This window comes from Homarus americanus, unplaced genomic scaffold (assembly GCF_018991925.1).
Source record: "Homarus americanus isolate GMGI-L3 unplaced genomic scaffold, GMGI_Hamer_2.0 scaffold39155, whole genome shotgun sequence".
Taxonomy (NCBI): Eukaryota; Metazoa; Arthropoda; class Malacostraca; order Decapoda; family Nephropidae; genus Homarus; species Homarus americanus.
In genome coordinates this window covers 8,137,143-8,158,380 of record NW_024737042.1, presented here as the reverse complement: position 1 = coordinate 8,158,380, position 21,238 = coordinate 8,137,143, and the positions used below count along the sequence as shown (strand labels likewise).

Here is a 21,238-nt window from a genome sequence, read left to right as displayed (position 1 = left end):
TATATATATATATATATATATATATATATATATATATATATATATATATATATATATATATATATATATATATATGTGTGTGTGTATATATATATATATATATATATATATATATATATATATATATATATATATATATATATATATATATATATATATATATATATACATACATACATACATACATATAAACTTACTTCTTCCTTTGCCACAGGTTAAATAAGGTAAGCTTTTTATAGCAATGGGACTTTCCTAGGTATGGAATGGTAAGGCGAGTTATTATTATTATTATTCTGCATCTTCCTTGCCACAAGTAAACTGCAAAGCATATGCCAGAATTACAATGTTTGTACAGGATTTATGTTTTATAATTTTTTAAGGAAATAATAAACACCCGTCTGCCACCATTGTTGCACAAAAGTCTACGTAGACATAAAGCTAAGGATCCTTGACTTCTTCCTTTCAAAAATATCACCTACTGTTTATTAATGTTTGATTACCTACATTAATTCAAATAGACACTAATTGGTATATGAAGACATAATTGAATACAGCTCCTCCCCGACTTATGACCTACTCGACTTATGACCACCCACACTTACGACCTGCCTCGGTCGTACCAAAATTTTCTCATAGTACGTATTTTCAAGTCCCAACTTCAGTACACAGACAAAATTTTCATTTGTAATTCACTTTAAAATGGCTGGCAAGTTTAAAAGTGAGAGTTTTGTGGTGCTGAGAAGAAAAAGAGACACCCATTTTAGATTTTCTATGTATTATTTACGCATTTTTGACTTAAGACCATTTCGACTTACGATCTGGATTAGGGTCCCTAACCCCGTTGTATGTCGGGGAGGAGCTGTATTTGTACAGCATCTACCATGATAGGCTCATTGCAACATGAGGTGATATGACGAAGGTACTCAAACTATCCAACTATTATTTATGGCGCGAACTCGTAGTAATGTTTTTAAATTAAACAAATTTAGATTTAGGTGCAAAATAGGTAAACATTGGTTTTGGGAATAGAGTAGTGGATGAGTGGAACAAGTTACCAAACATCATTATTAACTCGAATATGCAGGATAGCTTCAAATATAGGTTGGACAGATATATGAGCGATAGGGGTGGGTGTAAACAGGACTGCCCAGAATGGGCCAATAGTTCCGCTGCAGTTTCCTCCATTCTTATGTTCTTAAATGTAAAGTGGTAAATTTGTAGGGAGAGACCAGGTGCAGGTTAAAGTGTCCCACTGCTTAGTTGGACTTACACTGTATCAGTAGTTGTTAGATGACTAAGCAAGTTCAATTAGGGGAACAAGACTACAGTATTTGTTTAAGACACTCCAGCAATGCTACAATCCATCTATGATTTGGCATTACTATCTATGATTATTAACAACTTGCATCCACAATAGAATGTTGCTGACAAGACAAGTGATGGGTAAAGATTCATTATACAGAATACCATAACTGAAAATTTATTACTAAAATGGGTTTTTCTTATTTATTTTTTCCTGTTACAACCGAATATGACTTTGTTTCCATGGAAAATATGTATTTGTGGAGGTATAACCCCTATACTAAAAAGAGAGATTTCTTCAATGTTGGTAAGCCTTTAGGATGAAGGAAATGCAAGAACTTGTACAGTTCAGCATGAATATAGACTCCCTAGGTATTCTGTGCATGTAGGCCATGGGAGTATACAGTTTCTTGTGTGCCTAGACAGTACAAGTAAATGACAGAAGTAAACAGTAAGAAAACTTGACCAAGGATAACCAACAAAGCTGTCAGGTGCTTATTCCAGGATGGTCCTTTGCTTAGGTTTGCACTTGGTCTCTAATCAGTAATACTGTAGTATGTTTACAGGAGTAAACATAGTGTTATTTTCTGGGGACACTTAATGCTTTCAAGTACAGTATTTTCGTAATTGATTTTTTATACTTTTGATACCTGAATTGTCTTAATTGGAAGGCAAACAACATTACTTCTTTTATATGAAATAAGTTATTCCCTTTGTACCTTTATGTCTCAGCAAATTACATTCTGTGTTAAATAAATGGTCTATGTCTAGAATGACTTCTTTTCTGTTTTGTCGGATTTTCGTTCATCTGAACTTGACTCTGTCCTTGTATGCATTTACATGGATCACAAGATTTGATGCAGAGTTTGAAAAACGAAAAATATTGTGAATATGGCATTTGACATAGAGGAGGTAATGCTTGAACAGGTAAAAAGGTATTCTCTTTTCAGATGATAGCTGATGTTATTCGCACGTGCCTCGGGCCTCGATCAATGTTAAAGATGCTGATGGATCCTATGGGTGGCATTGTCATGACTAATGACGGAAATGCTATCTTGCGAGAAATTACTGTTCAACACCCTGCAGCCAAACACATGATTGAAATTGCCCGCACTCAGGATGAAGAGGTTTGTACTGTACTTTTATTTTTGTTTTTCTGTTGTTTACATAATTTGAGAGTTTATGAAAACTTTGTTCAGTAACCAATTTCTTCTCGTGGATGAAGACATTGGAAAGGTAATACTGCACAGCCTTGATACACTCCCCCCCCCCCCTTTGCTTAGAACATCATTCATTCACATGTACACATCAACCCTTATACTGTACAAACAATAAACTCATTCAACCATCCTCCATATTTCCTATAAAAATTCAGTTTTTGTTAAATCAATCTTTGCATTGTGCATCACACCATATTTCTGTTTAACAATGTTTTTCTTTTTACATTGTCCTTGTTCTGTTCCACATGAACCCAACAGCCTCCAGGAAGCTGGCAACTTCCGTTAGACCGATCCCGAGTAATTATTTTAACATGGAGATGTATAACTTTTTTATTTATACAGTATAATTTCTAAGTTGTGTTGGTAGGTTGATAACTAGCCAGATTTTACTGAACATTGATTTTGCAGTACAGGACTGTACTGTATTAGAACATTTCAGTCTCTGTTATTGGTAGATTATCCAGCGTTTAATATACTGTACTGTATAAGATTTTATTTATTTAGTAATTTATTTTACCAAATGCAGGACAGGATTTACTTTTACAGTGGCTGAGGACTGTATTATTATGTACTGTACTTGAGTCAACCTTCTCAGTGAGACCATCCAAAAGCCCTTAATCTCAGAAGCCTTATTCTTGTTAATGTGTCTGCAGGTTTAGTGAGTCTGTAATCAATATGTTGTTTTCTTTTATTTGTCTATATTTAAGGCAAATTTGTGCAAATTCTTATACATGACCAATTCATAGATAATCTTTGGATGGCTATATCATATTCAGTAAAATCATGACATGGTATCTATAGTCATTGTTATTTTCCTCTACTTGTAAGGGCCTTGCTGCCAGTTTAATAATGGCCTCAGAACAAACATGTCAGTAGGGAAGCTAGCAAATTTTCTATGATCAAACTAAGGTTTGTCATTGAATAACAAGGCTTCTTGCTCACAAAAGTATCACAGAGGTGTTCCCATAATAATACTTTTGGTGATGCATATACTGGTACTGTAATGAAACCACAATGATGATATAATCAATTAGAAAGGGGTCCAGTTCGTATTAATAACTGCATTTAGTTATTCTGAAATAAACTTAAGTAATCGGCTTTATTTAGAAAGCGAGTCAAAGGTTTTGTTTTTTTACAGGTAGGAGATGGCACTACAAGTGTGGTGATCCTTGCTGGGGAGATGCTAGCAGTAGCAGAACAATTCCTAGAACATAGGATGCATCCTGTGGTCATCATCCAGGCATACAGACAAGCTCTTGATGATGCCATCGCTATACTTAAAGATCAACTCTGGTAAGAAACATGTCATATTGGCAGCTGGCCCTTGGTTTGAAGTCTCATTAGAATGGGAATGACAAGGTTTTAAAAACACCCATATCCCACATGTATAAAGGTGAACTACAGTATGTTTAGGCATGCTAAGGACAATTTTATCTTGGCCCTTTTCAACCTTTTTTTAAGGATACTGGTTATTTTTATTTATTTATTTTTTATTTTCTTGCAACTTCCAGTGTACCAGTCGATCTTAACAGTGAGGAGCAGATGGTTGAAGTTATTAAGTCCTGTGTTGGTACCAAGTTTATGGGTCAGTATGCAGACTTGGCATGTGTAATTGCCCTAAGTGCTGTCAAGACCGTCACCACAGAGGATGATGGTCGTAAAGAAATTGACATAAAAAAGTGGGCAAGGATTGAGAAGGTGAGTTGATTCATCCACTTTTGTTATATAACTTCTTGTCAACAAAAGTGGCTGGGAATATACCAACTCAACTGTTCATATATAATATTCTTCCAAGTGCCTTTTGATCATGTCCTTTCTAGTATTAAGTTCTCTAGTGTACCATCTAACTTTTATGCATAAACATTTCTCAAAAGACAGTATAGTTCAGTAAACCCCAATATAACTGTCACGGTCTTTAACGGACCTCGACTTTATCGGACACATCCATTTAGACTAGGTTCATATACAATACAGTGATATCTCCGTTAGCCGGGAATATAACTGCGAACTATTTCATATTTTTCTCGCCTCTGCTATTGGTCGTGTAATATTTCAATGTGATTCTGATCTTTTAAAATGTTGTTTTTGCGTAATGTACTATTATTGATATGTAATTTGTCTTAGTATGCCTTATTGTGGCTAAAAATAAGTACTGTATATATTAAATGCATCCTCCGAAAGCGTGAATTTGCTACCAGAGTTTATCAGTTAATTCACGTATAATACTTCTGATAAACTTCCTACGTGCTTATGTTTGAAATAATGAAGGTATGTATCTTTATTTAATTTTGCAAAATATCTTTCTCATCAGAAACGGTCATCCCAACAATTATGAATAAACCCATTTAGAAATACATCATTACTCAGGACAAAATCGGACAGGTTTGCAACAGCCAATCAGCTGTAACTCTTGAGGAGGGGGCGGGGCATCTTTTCTCAGCTGGGGAAAAATGCGCTGTAGTGGTGGAAAGTTACCCACGTGGTCACTTCGGACTATGTTGGTATATAACAGACCTATTCGGTTATTATTCTGGGTCCACATATAACAGACTTTTGGCATTAACGGACTGGCTTTCCCCCCAATCTTTCTTGACTGCATATTTGAAAATTATCTTAAAAATTGCTGCTGCCTCTGCCATTGCATTCTTTAGATTATACTGCACAATAAACCTCACTCCCCTCATTTGTCTTTATTTTAACATCAGGCACAGGTTCTTCCAATTTCCATTTGGATGTTCAGTACTGCTGTGCACTTTATCAAACTCTTCGGGTTTTCTGTTGCACATTTTCTAAATTCATATTCTCAGTCAATCAGGCTTCATGTCACTAGCTGACAAAATATTTCCACTCAGACTTCTCATTATTTAGTATCCTGTATAATTATCATGTTTTTCATGTGTACAATAGACCTGTCACCTCCCCGTAGTCTTGTGAAACCTATGCCAATTGTACAATCCCCCCAAAAAAGTATTGTTAACCATTGGGTCGATGTGATTCTAGGGTTTCCAAGTAATATTACTCAACCTGTTTCTGATTGGTTGGTAGTTCTACATCTGCGACCTTTTGAGCTTGAATGAGTATTGAGTATACAGTCAGTCCCCGACTTACGACGGGGTTAGGGACCAATGACCGGGTCATAAGTCGAAAATGCGAAAATAATACATAGAAAATAAAAAATACAAAATGAATAAAGTGTTACTGTGCACTTACCTTTAATGCAGTCAGCTGAATGCACAAGGGGCCTCAATAATTTTTTTTATTAAACATGGAGACTACATTAATTGGATGAAGCAGAAGAGGAGACAGGGCTGGGTGGGTCATCAATTTTGCTTTCTTCAGACAGGCTAACATACTTGCTTGTTGAAGGTATTGGATCATCTTTGGGGAGTGAAGAGGCAGCAGTGCTGGGACGTGAGGAGACAGCAGTGGGGGACTTCTTAAAATATATGTCCAATTTAGACTGCACAGTTTGCCTTTTCTTTTCATTGTAAATCTCCCTGTAGCAAGCAAGTGCATCTTGGATCATTCTGTCAACTTTTGCAAAACGCTCAACATTCTGTTCCATTTCGTCAAACATTTGCATCCCCTTATTAATAGTAGCAAATGCCTCTGCCATTTGTTTCACTGAAAACTTTTTGGAGGGTGCAGGTTCTTCTACATTTTGTCTCTCTTCTTCCTCTGCAATTTTCTGTGCATCCAGTTCAATAAGATCCTCGTTACTCAGCTCCTCTGCTACACTTTCAATCAACTGCTCAACATCTTCATTATCAATTTCTAACTCCAGCTGTTTACCCAACTCCACTATCTTGTTACTAATCTCAGAAATTGCTTCATCTACATTAAATCCTTTGAAACTGTTCACATATCTTTTCAGGACCTTCTTCCATATTCCATTCATGCACTGACCTGTAACCTCATCCCATGCTGCAGCTATGTTCTTTATACATTTCAAAATGTTGTAGTCCTTCCAAAACTCTCGAGCGTTTTCTCACCTTCAGTAGCAGCAACAGCCTGAGCGAAGGTCGTATGTAAATAATACGTTTAAAAGCAGCAATAGCACCTTGATCCATGGGTTGGATGATAGAGGTAGTGTTAGGTGGAATGTAGACTACCTTAACATCAGGGTGCAGGTCATCCAGGTGTGGTGGGTGCCCCGGAGCATTATCTAAAATTAATAAAATCTTGAATGCAACCCCATGTCGCAGACAATACTCCTTGGCTGGTGGAATGAAACAACTCGGGAACCAATCCTCAGACAGTGCTAGGGTCATTCATGCTTTCTTATTACTGCGATAAAACACTGGTAGTGTGTGCATGCTGACATTTTTAAATGCCCTTGGGTTCTCTGAGTGGTATATCATGAAGGGTTTTACCTTGAAACCAGCTACATTCCCCCCCAACAGAAGTGTGATTCGGTCCTTGAATGCCTTGAATCCCAGCATGGTTTTCTCCTCTTTGTGGATGCATGTCCGTTCTGGCATGCGCTTCCAGAATAAGTCAGTTTCATCCACATTAAATATTTGCTCGGGCAAATAATTTCCCTCCACGGTGACAAGATCTAGCTCCTCCTTAAAAGCTTCGGCAGCACCCACATCAGCACTTGCTGCCTCTCCACTCCCCTTTACACTGTGCAAACTGTAACGGTTCTTAAATCTTTGAAACCAACCATGACTTGCTGTGAAGTTTTGGTCACACTCATCTCCTGCCTGCTCTTTTAGGCTTTCGAAAAGGCTTCTTGCCTTAGCCTGTATGGTTAGAAGGCTTAAGGGTACACACTTTTGTCGCTGATCTTCCATCCACACCATAAGTAATTGTTCCATCTCATAAATAGGACCTTGTCTTTTTTTCGTTATTATTGTTCCCTTTATAGGTGCTCATCCTTTCACTACCTCACAAATTCGTTCCTTGTCCTTCAGAATTGTTGATATCGTCGAGTGAGAAGCCTAGGTCGCGTGAAATGGTTGCTACCGTTTTTCCATTTTCATATTGCATTATTATTTTCATTTTCATCTCAAAAGTTATTGACTGTCTCATTTTCTTCTGAGCACCACCAGAACTCTCACTCTTATGCTTGCCAGTCATTTTAAAGGGAATTAGAAACGAAAATATTTTCATTACACAGCGCGATCACTACCGACAACAACGACGGCCAAACACCAACTGAGCGCGCTACGGTGTGGACGCTGTACACCACGAGACGGCCCAGCCCACGCCACGCTGTCGTACGGGACGGAAACGTTTCGGTACTAGAAAATACGTACGGAGTTTGAAAAAAAATTTGTACGGCTGCGATGGTCATATGTCCGGGTGGTCGTATGTTGAGTAGGACATAAGTTGAGGAGTACCTGTATACGTTTTCGAACTGCAGTATGTGAATCCTCCGAGGCTTCAGATCACATGCTGTACTGCATGACACAGAGTGGATGTCGTAAATGGACATCAGTGCCATGCCAGTCATCAACGGGATCTTGCATCAAATAGAGCGAGGAATTATTGGGGAGACATCGCAAGATGTGAGAGGTGCTATCAATGCCCTTCGCATTGAGGGTGCTGAGACAGCACGGCAAACTGAAGTGAGATAACCCACAGCATAGATGGGTTAGGTGCCATAAAACAATTGGTGTCACACTGAAACTTACAACCACAAATGTCTTATTATAAATGGATTGGGGGGGGGGGGTTCTGTTGCCTGCAAGTCCCTTGATTTCAAACCTTATTTCTGTGTTAAACCAATGAATTTACATCATTAACATGGCTGATCCCATGGAGACCAATATACATTATTGTGTACAGAAGGGGTGGCCAACCTTTTTGTGATATACTTTTTCCACAGTTACCCTGATGCGATCTACCAGCCTAATATTCACCTATTGCCATAAAATACGCAGATTCGTAGAGAGAAGAGAGAGAGAGAGAGAGTAAACAAATAATATTTTTCAATAATTGTAATGATATATTGTTAACATGACAAAATCATAAACTTACTTTACTAATGAGATGGTTAGCACTGCATGTTGTCTGCCAGCTTTGTGTAATTAGGACTGTAGGCGGTGACTGCAAGCCTCAAGCAAGCATCCAGGTGTTCAGCTGACATTGTTGATCAGTGTTTGGATTTGATGTGTTTCATGTGTGAAAATGTTGATTCACAAAGGTAGGTTGATCCAAAAAATGCTGTGAGGTACATGGCACATTTTCTGACATTGGGATATTTTTCTTCACTGAGAAGGTTCCAGAAACTTCCTCCTGTTGCCTTGGATTTGATCTGAATATCATTTTTAAGCTTCAGAAGCTCATTTTTGACTTCAGATATGGCCATGTTAAATACCGATGCCATTCTAGATGCAATATCTTCAACATTTGTGATTTTACCAAATGGAAAACACATAAATGTTGCAACAGGTTCTGTTGTTGCTATATCTTGAAACCGTCTGTCAAAATATGAGGCAAGGTTTTGTACCTGTTCAATATATCGAGCACTGTCAAACTGGTCACAGTCTTTTCCTTGGTTCTCTAGTTCAGACATCATATTTCTGAAGTTTCGTAGTTGATGTTGATGCAGCTGCGAAGACACTAGTTTTAGTTTCTGCTTGAAAGCAGCCACAGGGTTAATCATGTCAACTATAGTTTTATCTTTCCCTTGCAGATTTAAGTTTAGTTTATTCAGCATTGTAGTCATGTCAACAAAAAAAAGCTAAATCTTACAGCCACGCTTCGTTGTGATCAAAAGGCCAATCTTTTGAGGCCAAAAAAGAAGTTAGGAAACCTATCATCACTCCTGCACAGGGCAATGAACCCACTGATTCGGTCAGCCAATGCAGGTGCCCCATCAGTATTTTTAGATACGAGCTTACTTACTGGCAACTGTGTACTATTAAGAAAATCACTGAAAGACTGAAATAAGTCTTCATCCCGAGTTTTTCCTTTTAATGGTAGAATTTTCAGCAGTTCCTCTTTGGTACTCATGTCTTTAAACACCATTCTCATGAGGATACATAATTGTGATGTATCGACCACATCAGTAGACTCATCAAATTGTAATGAAAAGAACACACACCTGTATGTATATTATGTATGCTGGATTATATATTATGTATGTATATTATGTATGTGCTCCATTTATGTATTATTTATTCAGCCTAGCTAGCAGCGTGTGGCAATGTTAGTACCATATCCCACATGCTTAATTAATGTGCCTGGCGACGTATGGAAGCTGCTAATGTATCACTTGCCATACGTCGTCTATAGCAGTTGACCAGGAGCCTAGCTGAGGAGTGCTACCCCCCCCTCTGTGTACATACTCTTATCCAGTAAACCGAACCTACAAAACTATACAGGTGTTTGTGTTCTCTCCTGTATATAGAACTTATTATTCAGAACCTAACAACACCCACGTATGTCTTTATTTAGTTGTTCACCCAAATCCTCAGCCATGAATTCACAGCGCCTCATGACAGTGTTTCTTGATAACTGAACATCCTTAATAGAAAACAGTATTACAGACTTATTTTTGAAATTTTCAATCAACAAATATGCTGCTTCTAAAAAGGCCTTTGAACATTTCTCCATCTTGAAGTGTTTGTGTTTTTCATGCTTTGTAAGTACTCGACTCACCCCGGATGATGCAATGGTTGCTACCCTTGATTTTGAGCTCACTTCTGTAAAAAGAGTTTGTTGTGCAGTAAGCTGTGATTTCAGTTCATGAACTTTCCTCTTTCATAGCTCACTTTTGGGTGGGAAATCATTATCATACTTCTTGTGAAAACTTTTGAAACGTCTTTCAGGATTTTGTTTCTTAGCTAGAGCTGGAGACGCATGGCAGATCAAGCACAGACACTTCAAATTATTCATGGTAAAAAATAGTCTTTTTCCCATTCATTGTGAAAATGGTAAATTTGGGTATTTTTAGTACTTGGTCCAGAACTCATTTTTGGTCCAGTTGATGGCCAATAACCTATATTTGGAAAAGATTAAGTCGTACGTGAATATGAGAATTACTTTTTTCCATGACTTTTTCTACATGAATATGAGAATTACTAACGTAACAGCGTAACGTTCTTAACTTTTATTTTTATAAGCAATTGTCATCGGCTAGTGTGTACACTTCTGTCTACTCTAGAGTTGCGGCGAGAACTCTCGCTAAGCTAAAAAGCCAGTAATTCTTGTAATCACCCAAGGCTTTTCCATAACAAGAGGCAGCACCTCACACTTCCAAGTATTGCAGATGACTGAAAATCACTGCATTGTTGGTGACAAGTGTGTAGGCTCGCTGGGCAAGGTTGCTAAATATGATTCTCTCTCTCTTTACTTTTTACAAGACTCCTCAATATCGAGTAGACTTTTTCATTACCAAATTCATTAATACAAGGTTTAACGTGTATTTGTAAACTTATAAAAGCAAATACCTGCCTAGTTTTAGCCTACAACTGATCACAACTTGCTGATCAGTTTCCTCACCAGGAACCAGCCAGCACTGGCCCTTATGAACGCCAACACTCCTATTAGGTTCCGCCACACACAGCATGGCACAGTCGAAGTTTTTTTTTGTATGTATCGCTCTGATGTGTCCATAATGATAATCTATTCCCAGAAGAAATCTAAACACATATAATATCCCAATGATTATGAGTGAAATTAGAAGAGGTTTTTTGTATGGCAGCTTAAGAAGGATGAATCATTAAGTTTAACTTTGCCATGCGATTGACGAGAGAAGATCTTGCGATTTACCAGTCGATCGCGATCGACAGGTTGGCCACCCCTGGTGTACAGTATAGTCTGGTTTTACGCGGATAATTAAACCCATGGAGGTACGAGTATAAAGCGAAATGAGTAAATAAAATAACAGGACCTATGGGATTAATTGAAATAGAGACTGGCCTGACCGCCAGATTCACCGTTTTTTGGCTATCGCCGACACAATACTGTACTTTTTTATTTTCTTTTTTACGGGGATTAGCTCACCCGGGCACAGGTCACTAACCCACATCGGGGCCTGGGGGGCGAAAATTAAATAATAAAAATAATTCATAGTAAATAAAAATTTTTAATGAAAAGTAAAATAAAACATTAAGGATAATAACAACACTGATGATGATAATAATAATAAATACAAAGAAATACAAGAATGAAAAAAAATCAATAGTGAGAAAAGCTATATGTATGTTGTGTTGTCATGTAAGAGAAACAATTGAGACCCTACAATTGTGTGTAAATGAGGCAGAAAGACAGATCAGCAACCTGGGACTTGGTCACAATTTTCGTGATGCCATATGGCAGCAGGGTCTACCATTAGACAACACATTATGCTTCCAATATCTTCCCAGGCGGTAGTACCACCCTGTTTGGTAGCACACACAATTAATATACAGTATAAGAGAAATATCAATAATATTAGGGTTTTTTAACACTTACGTTAATAGAAGAGATGGCTGGGCACACGGGGATGGGGGTTGGTTCCGAGGCAGAGGGCAGATTATTGGTCCTCACCTCTCTCTCTATCCACAACAGAGGCTGACAGTTGCCACATAAATGGCCTTCCGCGTAAAACCAGACTATACTGTATTGCTGTAGTTGTTCAACCAATTATCAAGTACAGAACTGTTTGCGAAGTTACTCTTCATAAATCAGACCTCGTGAAATACATGAGTAAGCATATTGTGAAACTCGGTATGAATGGAACTCCGTTAGTACAACGACATAATGGTGAAATGTCCGTTTAGAGGTCTCTTTCAGTTATGATGTTCTGAGACTCATCCATATAATGTATATTTCAGTGTTGTTGTAATCATCAGTCATTGGCTTGTTTACATATGCCTTGCTTCTACCCAACACAAGACATACATAAATATATCTTGATGAATTTCTTGTTAGTGTATATTGAAATACAGTATCTAGTATGCCTTGCAAGGACAACCCCCTCCCCCATTCCTATCGCAGTCTTTCGCTGTTGCTGATATGCCGAGCAGGCTGTAAGATGTTGCACTGGGGATCATATCAAAGCATTTCATCTAGCGTTTCAAATTGTAACGACAGAAAATCTAATGATATTTTGTGGGGTAGACTGTACATGTGAATATTTTGTTGCAGAAAAGAAATTTCCGCATTAGACAAACCTGTGACTGAATACAATCCATGGATTCTCTCATCATTACCGTTTATACCAAAAACTCCTAAGTATTCTTGTTAGCCAGCTCATTGTATTCTTCTAACCATTGAAACTTATCTTCAATCTGCAGTCCATCACAAGTCCCTCTTGTACATCATGTCTACTACCATCACAGAAAGGGAATGTAAGAACTCGTGGTTTGGGGGGGGGGGGTCAAGGGTTATAAATATTATAATTCAAACTAATTCTGGTTTATTTGTACTTGGTAATTTTATACTGTACAGTAGGGTTGGGATATATCGCGAGATAGGGTCCAACGACGTTCGCTATACCTGTATACTAATTAATCAATGGGGAAAATAGGGTTAGGTTCTGGAGGCCAAAAAAGTTACTAAACTTGACTGAACGAGTTCATTTTCTTACTACCCTAACTAAAATACCAATGATCACTAGACTTGGGAACAACAGGCTATTTCAATGTCAATATCAATATCAAGGAACAGACTCGGGAACACCAGACTCGGCAGCTGACGCACCATCCTGGGAACACCAAACTCGGCAGTAGATGCCACAATGTCACCCTCACTTGACAATCCCACATCTACATAAATGAACACAAAAATATTAGTTACAGTATTAAATCTTTTCCATTAAGCTTTCCATTTTCCTCACTTCATTTTTCACGTCACTTGCATCCCATTTACACTCACCTGCAGCAGAGTCGGCTGCTTTCTTGTCACTCACTCACAAAGACTGAGCGGGCGAGCGTGACTGCGTGATTGAGCAACCACGGTGGCGCCTCTGGTGAGCAAATAACGCATTTGTTTGCCATGGCGGTACTTTTGATATATTTCCTGCCCGATTTCCCTCGCAAAATAAAAAAAATTATAGCTATATTTAGGAAAATGTCGATAATTTTGGTAGCTGCGATATAAAAAAATCTTTATATAAAGTCGTGATATATCCTGATCCTACTGTACCTCAAATATTGGTTGAATAATTAACTTTCTTACAACACTGTCCTAAGTTATGGTCCAGTGGACTTTTCCTTGGCACAGCAGAGGATATTTCTGCCTTTAATGAGTAGAACAGATTCATTTGGCCAGTAGACACTTTTTTTTAAGTTTATGCAAAATCAATTTTAAAGTAATATTTCTCAAATCAAATATCAAAGGTTCCAGGTTTTATATGTAATTTGTTTCTTTTCAGTGAAGCTCCAGTAATTTGCCAACTATTTTTATTTGGTATTTCTCTCAGACTCACTCATGTCACATGACTTCACTTGTTTAAATTGTTTCACAGATCCCTGGTGGTGCCATTGAAGATTGCCAAGTGCTGAATGGTATTATGGTGAACAAAGATGTCACACACCAGAAAATGAAACGGCGCATTGAAAACCCTCGTATTATTCTTCTTGACTGCCCTCTTGAGTACAAGAAAGGAGAATCTCAAACTAATGTGGAACTTAGTGCAGAGACTGATTTCACCAAGGTATGGTTTTCTTTAGGTGTAAATTTTTTTTGACCTCGGTGTTTCCTCCACCTCCATTGAGTGGTGCAAGGTGAAATTAGGTTTGATGTGCCTTTGGATCGTCATGGGTGGTAGTGTGGATACAGCACACTACATTTTTTTAACTACATGAGCAAGCAGTTGGGCCTGAATTGAATGTGAATTTATTTTATTCAATTTGGAAGTTTAAGGAATCACTGCAGGTGAGGTATGTCCTAAAGTATTTCTTTTTTTTTTAGCCCTTTCCTTTTGCTTTCTACGTTGCCCTGCATAACCCTTTGGTCTACCTACACATTAGTGATGAAGGTTTAAAGGTAATTTATTTGCCATTCATTAAACAGTATTATTTAATCTACGGTATTTGGTCCTCCTTTTGTCCTTGATTGTGCCATTGAAAAGTTATTGCATTATAGTTAACTTAAGAAAGTACCAGTAGTGTTATTTGTACAACATGACCTCTGAAATCACAAACTGATGGGACTGAGAATTTGCTGCATTGGTGAATTTTCCCTTATTCTTTATGTTCAACTACCCCCATCCTTAAGACAAAAAATGAGTCACTCCCCAAAATACTCTCGCACATTAAAAAACATCCTAACAAAACAGTACATTCCCAACTACTTTGCAACCTCCTGATTCCAAATACTAACAAAAGACTACATGGAACACCCCTCTTCACATATCCACATTTCAGAAACCACTTTCCCAGGAGAAATTAAATGATTAGACTGTACATCGTGTCTGACAGCATTTTGGTCCCCACCCTCTGCTAAGTCAATACCATTACAGTATGCAATTTGCTGAAGTCTATGCTGTATACTTTGCATTGTTTCCCAACACTTTACAACTCATCTCCTAACCCTTCACACTTGGCATATACAGAGCACAGACACTATCAGCATAACCTCCATGTGATATATCTGGGATTAACTGACATATGTCAGATAAATGAGGTCTATAACTACAACAAGGTTTAGACCTCAGAAATATACTACTGTATAGTATAAACTTGGAATTCCTTTCAGATGTTGGAAATAGAAGAAGAACATGTCAAGTCCATGTGTGTAGACCTCATTGCTCTACGTCCAGATGTTATTATTACTGAGAAGGGTGTGTCAGACTTGGCACAGCATTACCTTATTAAGGCTGGTATCACATGCATCAGACGTGTTAAGAAGTCAGACAATAACAGAATTGCACGTGCTTGTGGAGCTACCATTGCTAATCGTACTGAGGAATTGAAAGAGGAGGATGTGGGAACTGGATCAGGATTATTTGAAATAAAAAAGGTGAGTTACCAGACTCTTAAAAATTTGGGAGTTTGTGTGTCATATACGGGTTTCTTTTTCATGTTGCTGCAGTACTTGTTTATAACGAAATGTATAATTATATCCTTTGCTTAACCACACTGAGGCTAGATATCTAAATGGTTTTGGAGCCTTTCATTCTTATTTACTAACCTTTTGAACTTCTGTCAACAGATTGGTGATGAATATTTCACATTCATCACAGAATGCAAGGATCCAAAGGCTTGTACCATCCTTCTCCGCGGTCCCAGTAAAGACATCCTTAATGAGGTTGAGCGAAACTTGCACGATGCTCTTGGTGTAGCGCGAAACCTTGTTATCGAACCATACTTGGTTTATGGTGGAGGAGCAGTAGAAATGGCTCTTTCACAGATTCTACAGGAGAAGGCCAAATCTGTAACTGGAGTCAAGCAGTGGCCATACACAGCTCTTGCCCAAGCTCTGGAGGTAATTATAATGTAAATTCAGTTATGTATATACAGTACAATATGATATTAACTTGACTGAATGTTACAAAGTTTTTCATTGGTATCTGTGTTTTAGACATAATAAATTTTCACAAGCTTGAATTATATAGTCAAGAAATGTATGAAGATATACTTTAGTTTTGTATGAAGCTGATACTTTAAACAAAATCAAATAGATTTACAGAAAAAAAAATATTATGGTGTAAGTGAAGGGAAGGGTGTATGAACTCTGAGAAATGGTCTAATATGAAATTGAGGGAAGAAAAGTTGAAGATACAAAGGGAAAACAATTTAAATGCAATTTTAAATATCCATTTTAATCATAGCATTTGTTGGAGACTTTATTTTGTGCAACAGAATTCAAATAATTACATTTGTATTTGGTTGACAGTCAACAGTGATCTTAGGTATTTTATCTTTCAAAATAAACAGAGTAGCAGCTGAGTAATGTTTAGGAAATTTAAACTGAAATACTGTAATGATTGTGTAAGAATGCTTTTAGGAAATTCTTTAACATATGATTTGTTTGAGGACTGCGTTAGTGTAGATACCAAAATTAAAGTACAGGTATTGAAGTACCTGAAAAACTTTTATTTTTTACTTTTATTCATTCTGTAACTTTGATTTCATTCCACAGGTAATTCCACGCACATTATCTCAGAACTGTGGAGCCAATATTATCAGATTACTGACAGCTTTGCGAGCCAAACATGTGAATGGTGAAACATCGTGGGGTGTTAATGGAGAAACTGGAGAACTGACTGACATGAAGAAACTCAAGATCTGGGAGCCTCTTGCAGTTAAATTACAAGTCTTTAAAACAGCTGTAGAAGTGAGTTAGGGGTATAAATTTGAACCAATATTTTAATGCACCAGCTCTATGGAGGGTAATAATAAGCACTATATAAAAACTTACACCTTATTTTATTTGTCTTGTAGATCAACATTGACTTACTGTATTGTCTGTTGGGGAGTTTTTATTATTTTTAATATCTTTTCAATTATAGTTTGTATAATCTCAGACATTCAAATTACTATGGACAATTATGTCCAATTCTGCCACTTTTCATAAACTTTGATCCTTCACTGGGACATTTAATACAATCAATAACAGGTGATATTCCCTGAATTACCTTTTGGCATTTAACACTTATACAGTACAGTGACCCCTCGTTTAACGAACGCCTCGATTAACGAAATTTCGGTTAACGAACTGCCTTCCATAAGGATCTTCAATTCGGTTAACGAACAAAAATTCGGTTAACGAATTTCTTACGAACCGACCTCAACATGTTTTCGCTTGCACTGGCTGGGCAACCAGCTTTAGTATCAGTCCGCCAATACAGTAATCGGTTTTAGGGCTTAAATTCCTTACTATTTTAGTAAATATCAAGAAGTTTATACTATTCAATAATTTTAAAAGTTTAATATTAACTTTTTTTAGTCATTTTGACAATTACTGAACATAATTGATGGTAAAGAAACTAGTTTCTGGCGTGCCATCCAGCCTGTTAACACACCAGACAGGTGTTAGTCTCTCTCTGTTTTCAGTGGAGGTAACATCTTGCTTGAGACTCTTCAACTAAACGCTTTTTTTCTGTGTTTCCAAGCAAATTATTGGTCATTTTGAAATATATTTTACATATTGACAATATATAATGCAGTGCAGTGTTGATTTAAAGAAAATAATCTTGAAATACACCAAGAGAACTAAAATTTTATGGGTGAAATGGTGCCATGGGGTGACTTCTCTTCCACCCCAATGCCTTCTCTTCTTCCTTCTCCTCCACCCCCATTCTTATTCCCATCATCATCATCATCATCCAGGAGCCTTCTACATACACACCTCAAAGTAAGTGAACTTTTCTACCATTTTTGTTGAATTTAGGAAATTTTCGGTGAGCTGGAACCAATTACCCAAAAACCCATTGAAACAATGGTTTCGGTTAACGAACTTTTCAGTTAACGAACGACCTTCTGGAACGGATTGAGTTCGTTAACCGAGGGGTCACTGTATACTGTACAGTGATCCCTCGGTTAACGAATTACCTTCCATAAGATTCTTAACTTCGATTAACGAGCAATCCCTTGATTAACAAGTTTTTAACGAGCGCCCCTCCACATGTTTTCGCTTGCATTTGGCAGTCCACCAGCTGTAGTATTAGTCCGCCAATACAGTAATCGGTTCTAGGGCTTAAATTCCTTACTATTTTAGTAAGTATCAAGAAGTTTGTACTATTCAATCATTTTAAAAGTTTTATGTAAAATTTTTAGTCATTTTAACAATTATTGAACATAATTGAAGTATAGGAAGCTAGTTTTTTGCGCGCCAAACAGCCTGTCAACACATCATACAGGCGTCAGTCTCTGTGTCTTTTCAGTGGAGGTAACATTTTGCTTGAGACTCTTCAACTTAACGCTTTTTTCTGTGTTTCCAAGCAAATTATTGGTCAATTTGAAATTTATTTTACATATTGACAATATATAATGCAGTGCAGTGTTGATTTAATGAAAATTATCTTGAATTGCACCAAGAAAACTAGAATTTTATGGGTGAAATGGCACCATGGGGTGACTTCTCTTCCACCCCAATGCCTTCTCTTCTCCTCCACCCCCATTCTAATTCCCAACATCATCATCATCATCATCCAGGAGCCTTCTACATACACACCTCAAAGTAGGTGTACTTTACTACCTTTTTTGTTGAATTTAGGAAATTTTCGGTGAGCTGGAACCAATTATCCAAAACCCCATTGAAACAATGGTTTCGGTTAACGAGCAACCTTCTGGAACGAATTGTGCTCGTTAACCGAGGGACCACTGTGTGTCATAAGTGATTTATATATTTTTTTTTTTACAGACTGCTGTGCTGCTCTTGAGGATAGATGACATTGTTTCAGGATCAAAGAAGAACAAAGAGGAAAATGCAGGTGCTGGAGTACCTCAAGACATGGGGCCCATGGACCAGTGAAGCGTTGGGGGTTAAATTCAGAACAGCTTATTTGCAAACACTGAAACCTTGGTTGTGTCTAATTATTTTTTACTTTTTCAACCTTCAGTTGGCATCCCATAATCAGGTAGAGTTAATACTGTAATTTAATTGCTCTACAGAACAGATGAGTCTAATACGATGTACAATATAATGAAGTCTTAACTGCTTAGCTCCTTGTGTGAATTCTGATAACATTAATAATTTTAGCATACAAGGAACAAAAGCCCATTTCTCACAAAGCTTTTACTGTCGCATAACATGCTGCATAACATGCCAGTTGCACTATTTTGAATGTTAATGACATCAGTGAAATAACTTGTCCTAAGGAATCACTTAAAAATACATTTTTGTTACTGCATTATGTTTTATTTCGAACCACTTCTTATAATCAACAACTAAATCATAATACCGTACCTCTTCAATGTGCAGGCGGCAGCTAAACTCTTACATAGCAGTTGACCTCATATGAGAACAACCAAGACTGACCAATTGCTCCCATATAAGAACTAACCTTTATCACCATACTATTGAGATATCCAGGTGATGTATTGACTCCTGCACCATTAGGTGTTGGGTACAAGGGAAGGATATATGTGGGGCACTTACTGTTAGTATATAAAAGGTGGATGTATGTCCATCAATTTCTCGTTACCTTGACTTTTTTCCCCAGCCGCCCCCAAAAATAAGAGGAAGGTGACTTCTAATGGCTTTGAATAGAGAGCGCATTAGTGCTACTGTATACTCTTGGATGATGAGGGGGAAGTGGTTAGTGATAGTGTGGTGGAGTTATAGTGTTGGTGCTTAAACCAAAGGGGCTCAGAGGAACTGAAATATAATTTTTATTTTGAGATAAATATTAGTTCAATATTTACAAATACACTACCTATTTATAATATACAGTACTACAGTCGTTTTTGTGTGATAAACCTATCCAGCCAACCTGGATCTTACCAGTAAAAGCTTTGTATGCTTAGATGGGAGAGGATAGCCAGCTCATAATGGTATTGCAATAAACCACATTATTATATACTTCACTATACCAGAAATTTGGATCGTCTGGTTCGTGTCGAGCCTGCCTGCCACTATATTTGAGAGAAAACAAAATAATGAAATAGAGTATTCCAATTTATCTCCAAATTAGTTTGGTTTTAGTTCATACCACTGCCACAATTCATTTATACTACAACAAAGGATGAAAAATGCTTTAATACTATAGTATAAAACAAATTAGATACTGTATACTGGGTCATGTTCATCAAAACCCAGTTTTGGTAAGTAAGAAGTACTGCACTACTTTGTCACTGTGAGCATAGTATTTTAGGTGCCTTTAAAATGGTAGAGTTGGAATGGAATGATGAATGACAGTAGTAGAAGGAAAGTAAATAATGAGTGCTTTGAGAATTGTCTGGAGTGAGAGATCTTTGTTAGCCACTTGTGAATGGGGTCTACTTTCTGCTGCATAAAATCGTCTGATGTTAATCAAATCAAATATTAAAAGTGGTGTGCCCAGAGTGAAGGGGTTAGAGGAGGCTGGATAATATATACAATTTGTGCATCAGTACATTCTTGTGTGTGTGTGTAAATCATTGACTTTTGATACGAGAGGAAGGAACATAATGGAAGCAACAGAAATGATTCTGTGTGAAGGTTAAATACAGTAGGTGGAGAATAAGAAATATATAAAGATGTGGAAATGAAAGTAAAGAAAAGTAGGGCTGGATGAACATAATACTGAATATGCTACTTTGTTCATCCTCCTGTACTCCTGACTTATGATTAGTACATAGCTTTCAACTTTCAACATTGGGGCCTGGGGGCTAAAATATATTAATAATTATAATAATAATTCATAGGTCAAGGTCGTGTTTCTCACTTTTGATCTTGTGTTCATTCTTGTATTTCTTTATTATTATTGTTATAATTCTTATTTTATTTTTGTGTATTTTTTATAAAAAAATTTATTTATGAATAATTATTATTACTGTATTATCATTATTATTACTATTACATTTTCACCCACCAGGCCCCGATGTGGGTCAGTGACCTGTGCCCGGGTGGGCTAATAAAAAACAAAAAAAAATGCTCCACAAAAAAAAAAATAAGGTTTTCAGAGCTTTTCGGTTTTCGGAATTTCGGATAAAGGGTTGTCAACCTGTACTTGATGAGGACAGTACATTAAAGGTTGGGGTCACTGTCAATGATAGAAAGTAAAGATACCTCTAGTTACACCTTACTGGGAACCATACTTACCTTCACTGATTTATGTATAATGTTTCTTAATGCTCAGGTGTTTGAACTGTTCGAGCTATTGCTTTCAAACTTAGAATGACTGTAATGAG

The 21,238-nt window shown here is 37.2% G+C and overlaps 1 protein-coding gene across 1 annotated transcript in view; it reads left to right on the top strand.

The window, feature by feature from the left end:
- LOC121872658 (T-complex protein 1 subunit gamma-like) overlaps nucleotides 1–19,255 on the top strand; it is a 27,101-nt gene extending 7,846 nt beyond the window's left edge. Inside the window, exons 3-10 of the mRNA XM_042375603.1 lie at nucleotides 2,253–2,429; nucleotides 3,661–3,815; nucleotides 4,034–4,220; nucleotides 13,927–14,115; nucleotides 15,159–15,422; nucleotides 15,615–15,887; nucleotides 16,545–16,739; nucleotides 18,768–19,255. Of these exons, the coding sequence (XP_042231537.1) occupies nucleotides 2,253–2,429; nucleotides 3,661–3,815; nucleotides 4,034–4,220; nucleotides 13,927–14,115; nucleotides 15,159–15,422; nucleotides 15,615–15,887; nucleotides 16,545–16,739; nucleotides 18,768–18,878 (1,551 nt within the window). The 3' untranslated portion in view covers nucleotides 18,879–19,255. The remainder of the gene's footprint in view (nucleotides 1–2,252; nucleotides 2,430–3,660; nucleotides 3,816–4,033; nucleotides 4,221–13,926; nucleotides 14,116–15,158; nucleotides 15,423–15,614; nucleotides 15,888–16,544; nucleotides 16,740–18,767) is intronic.
- Nucleotides 19,256–21,238: the final 1,983 nt, after the last annotated feature.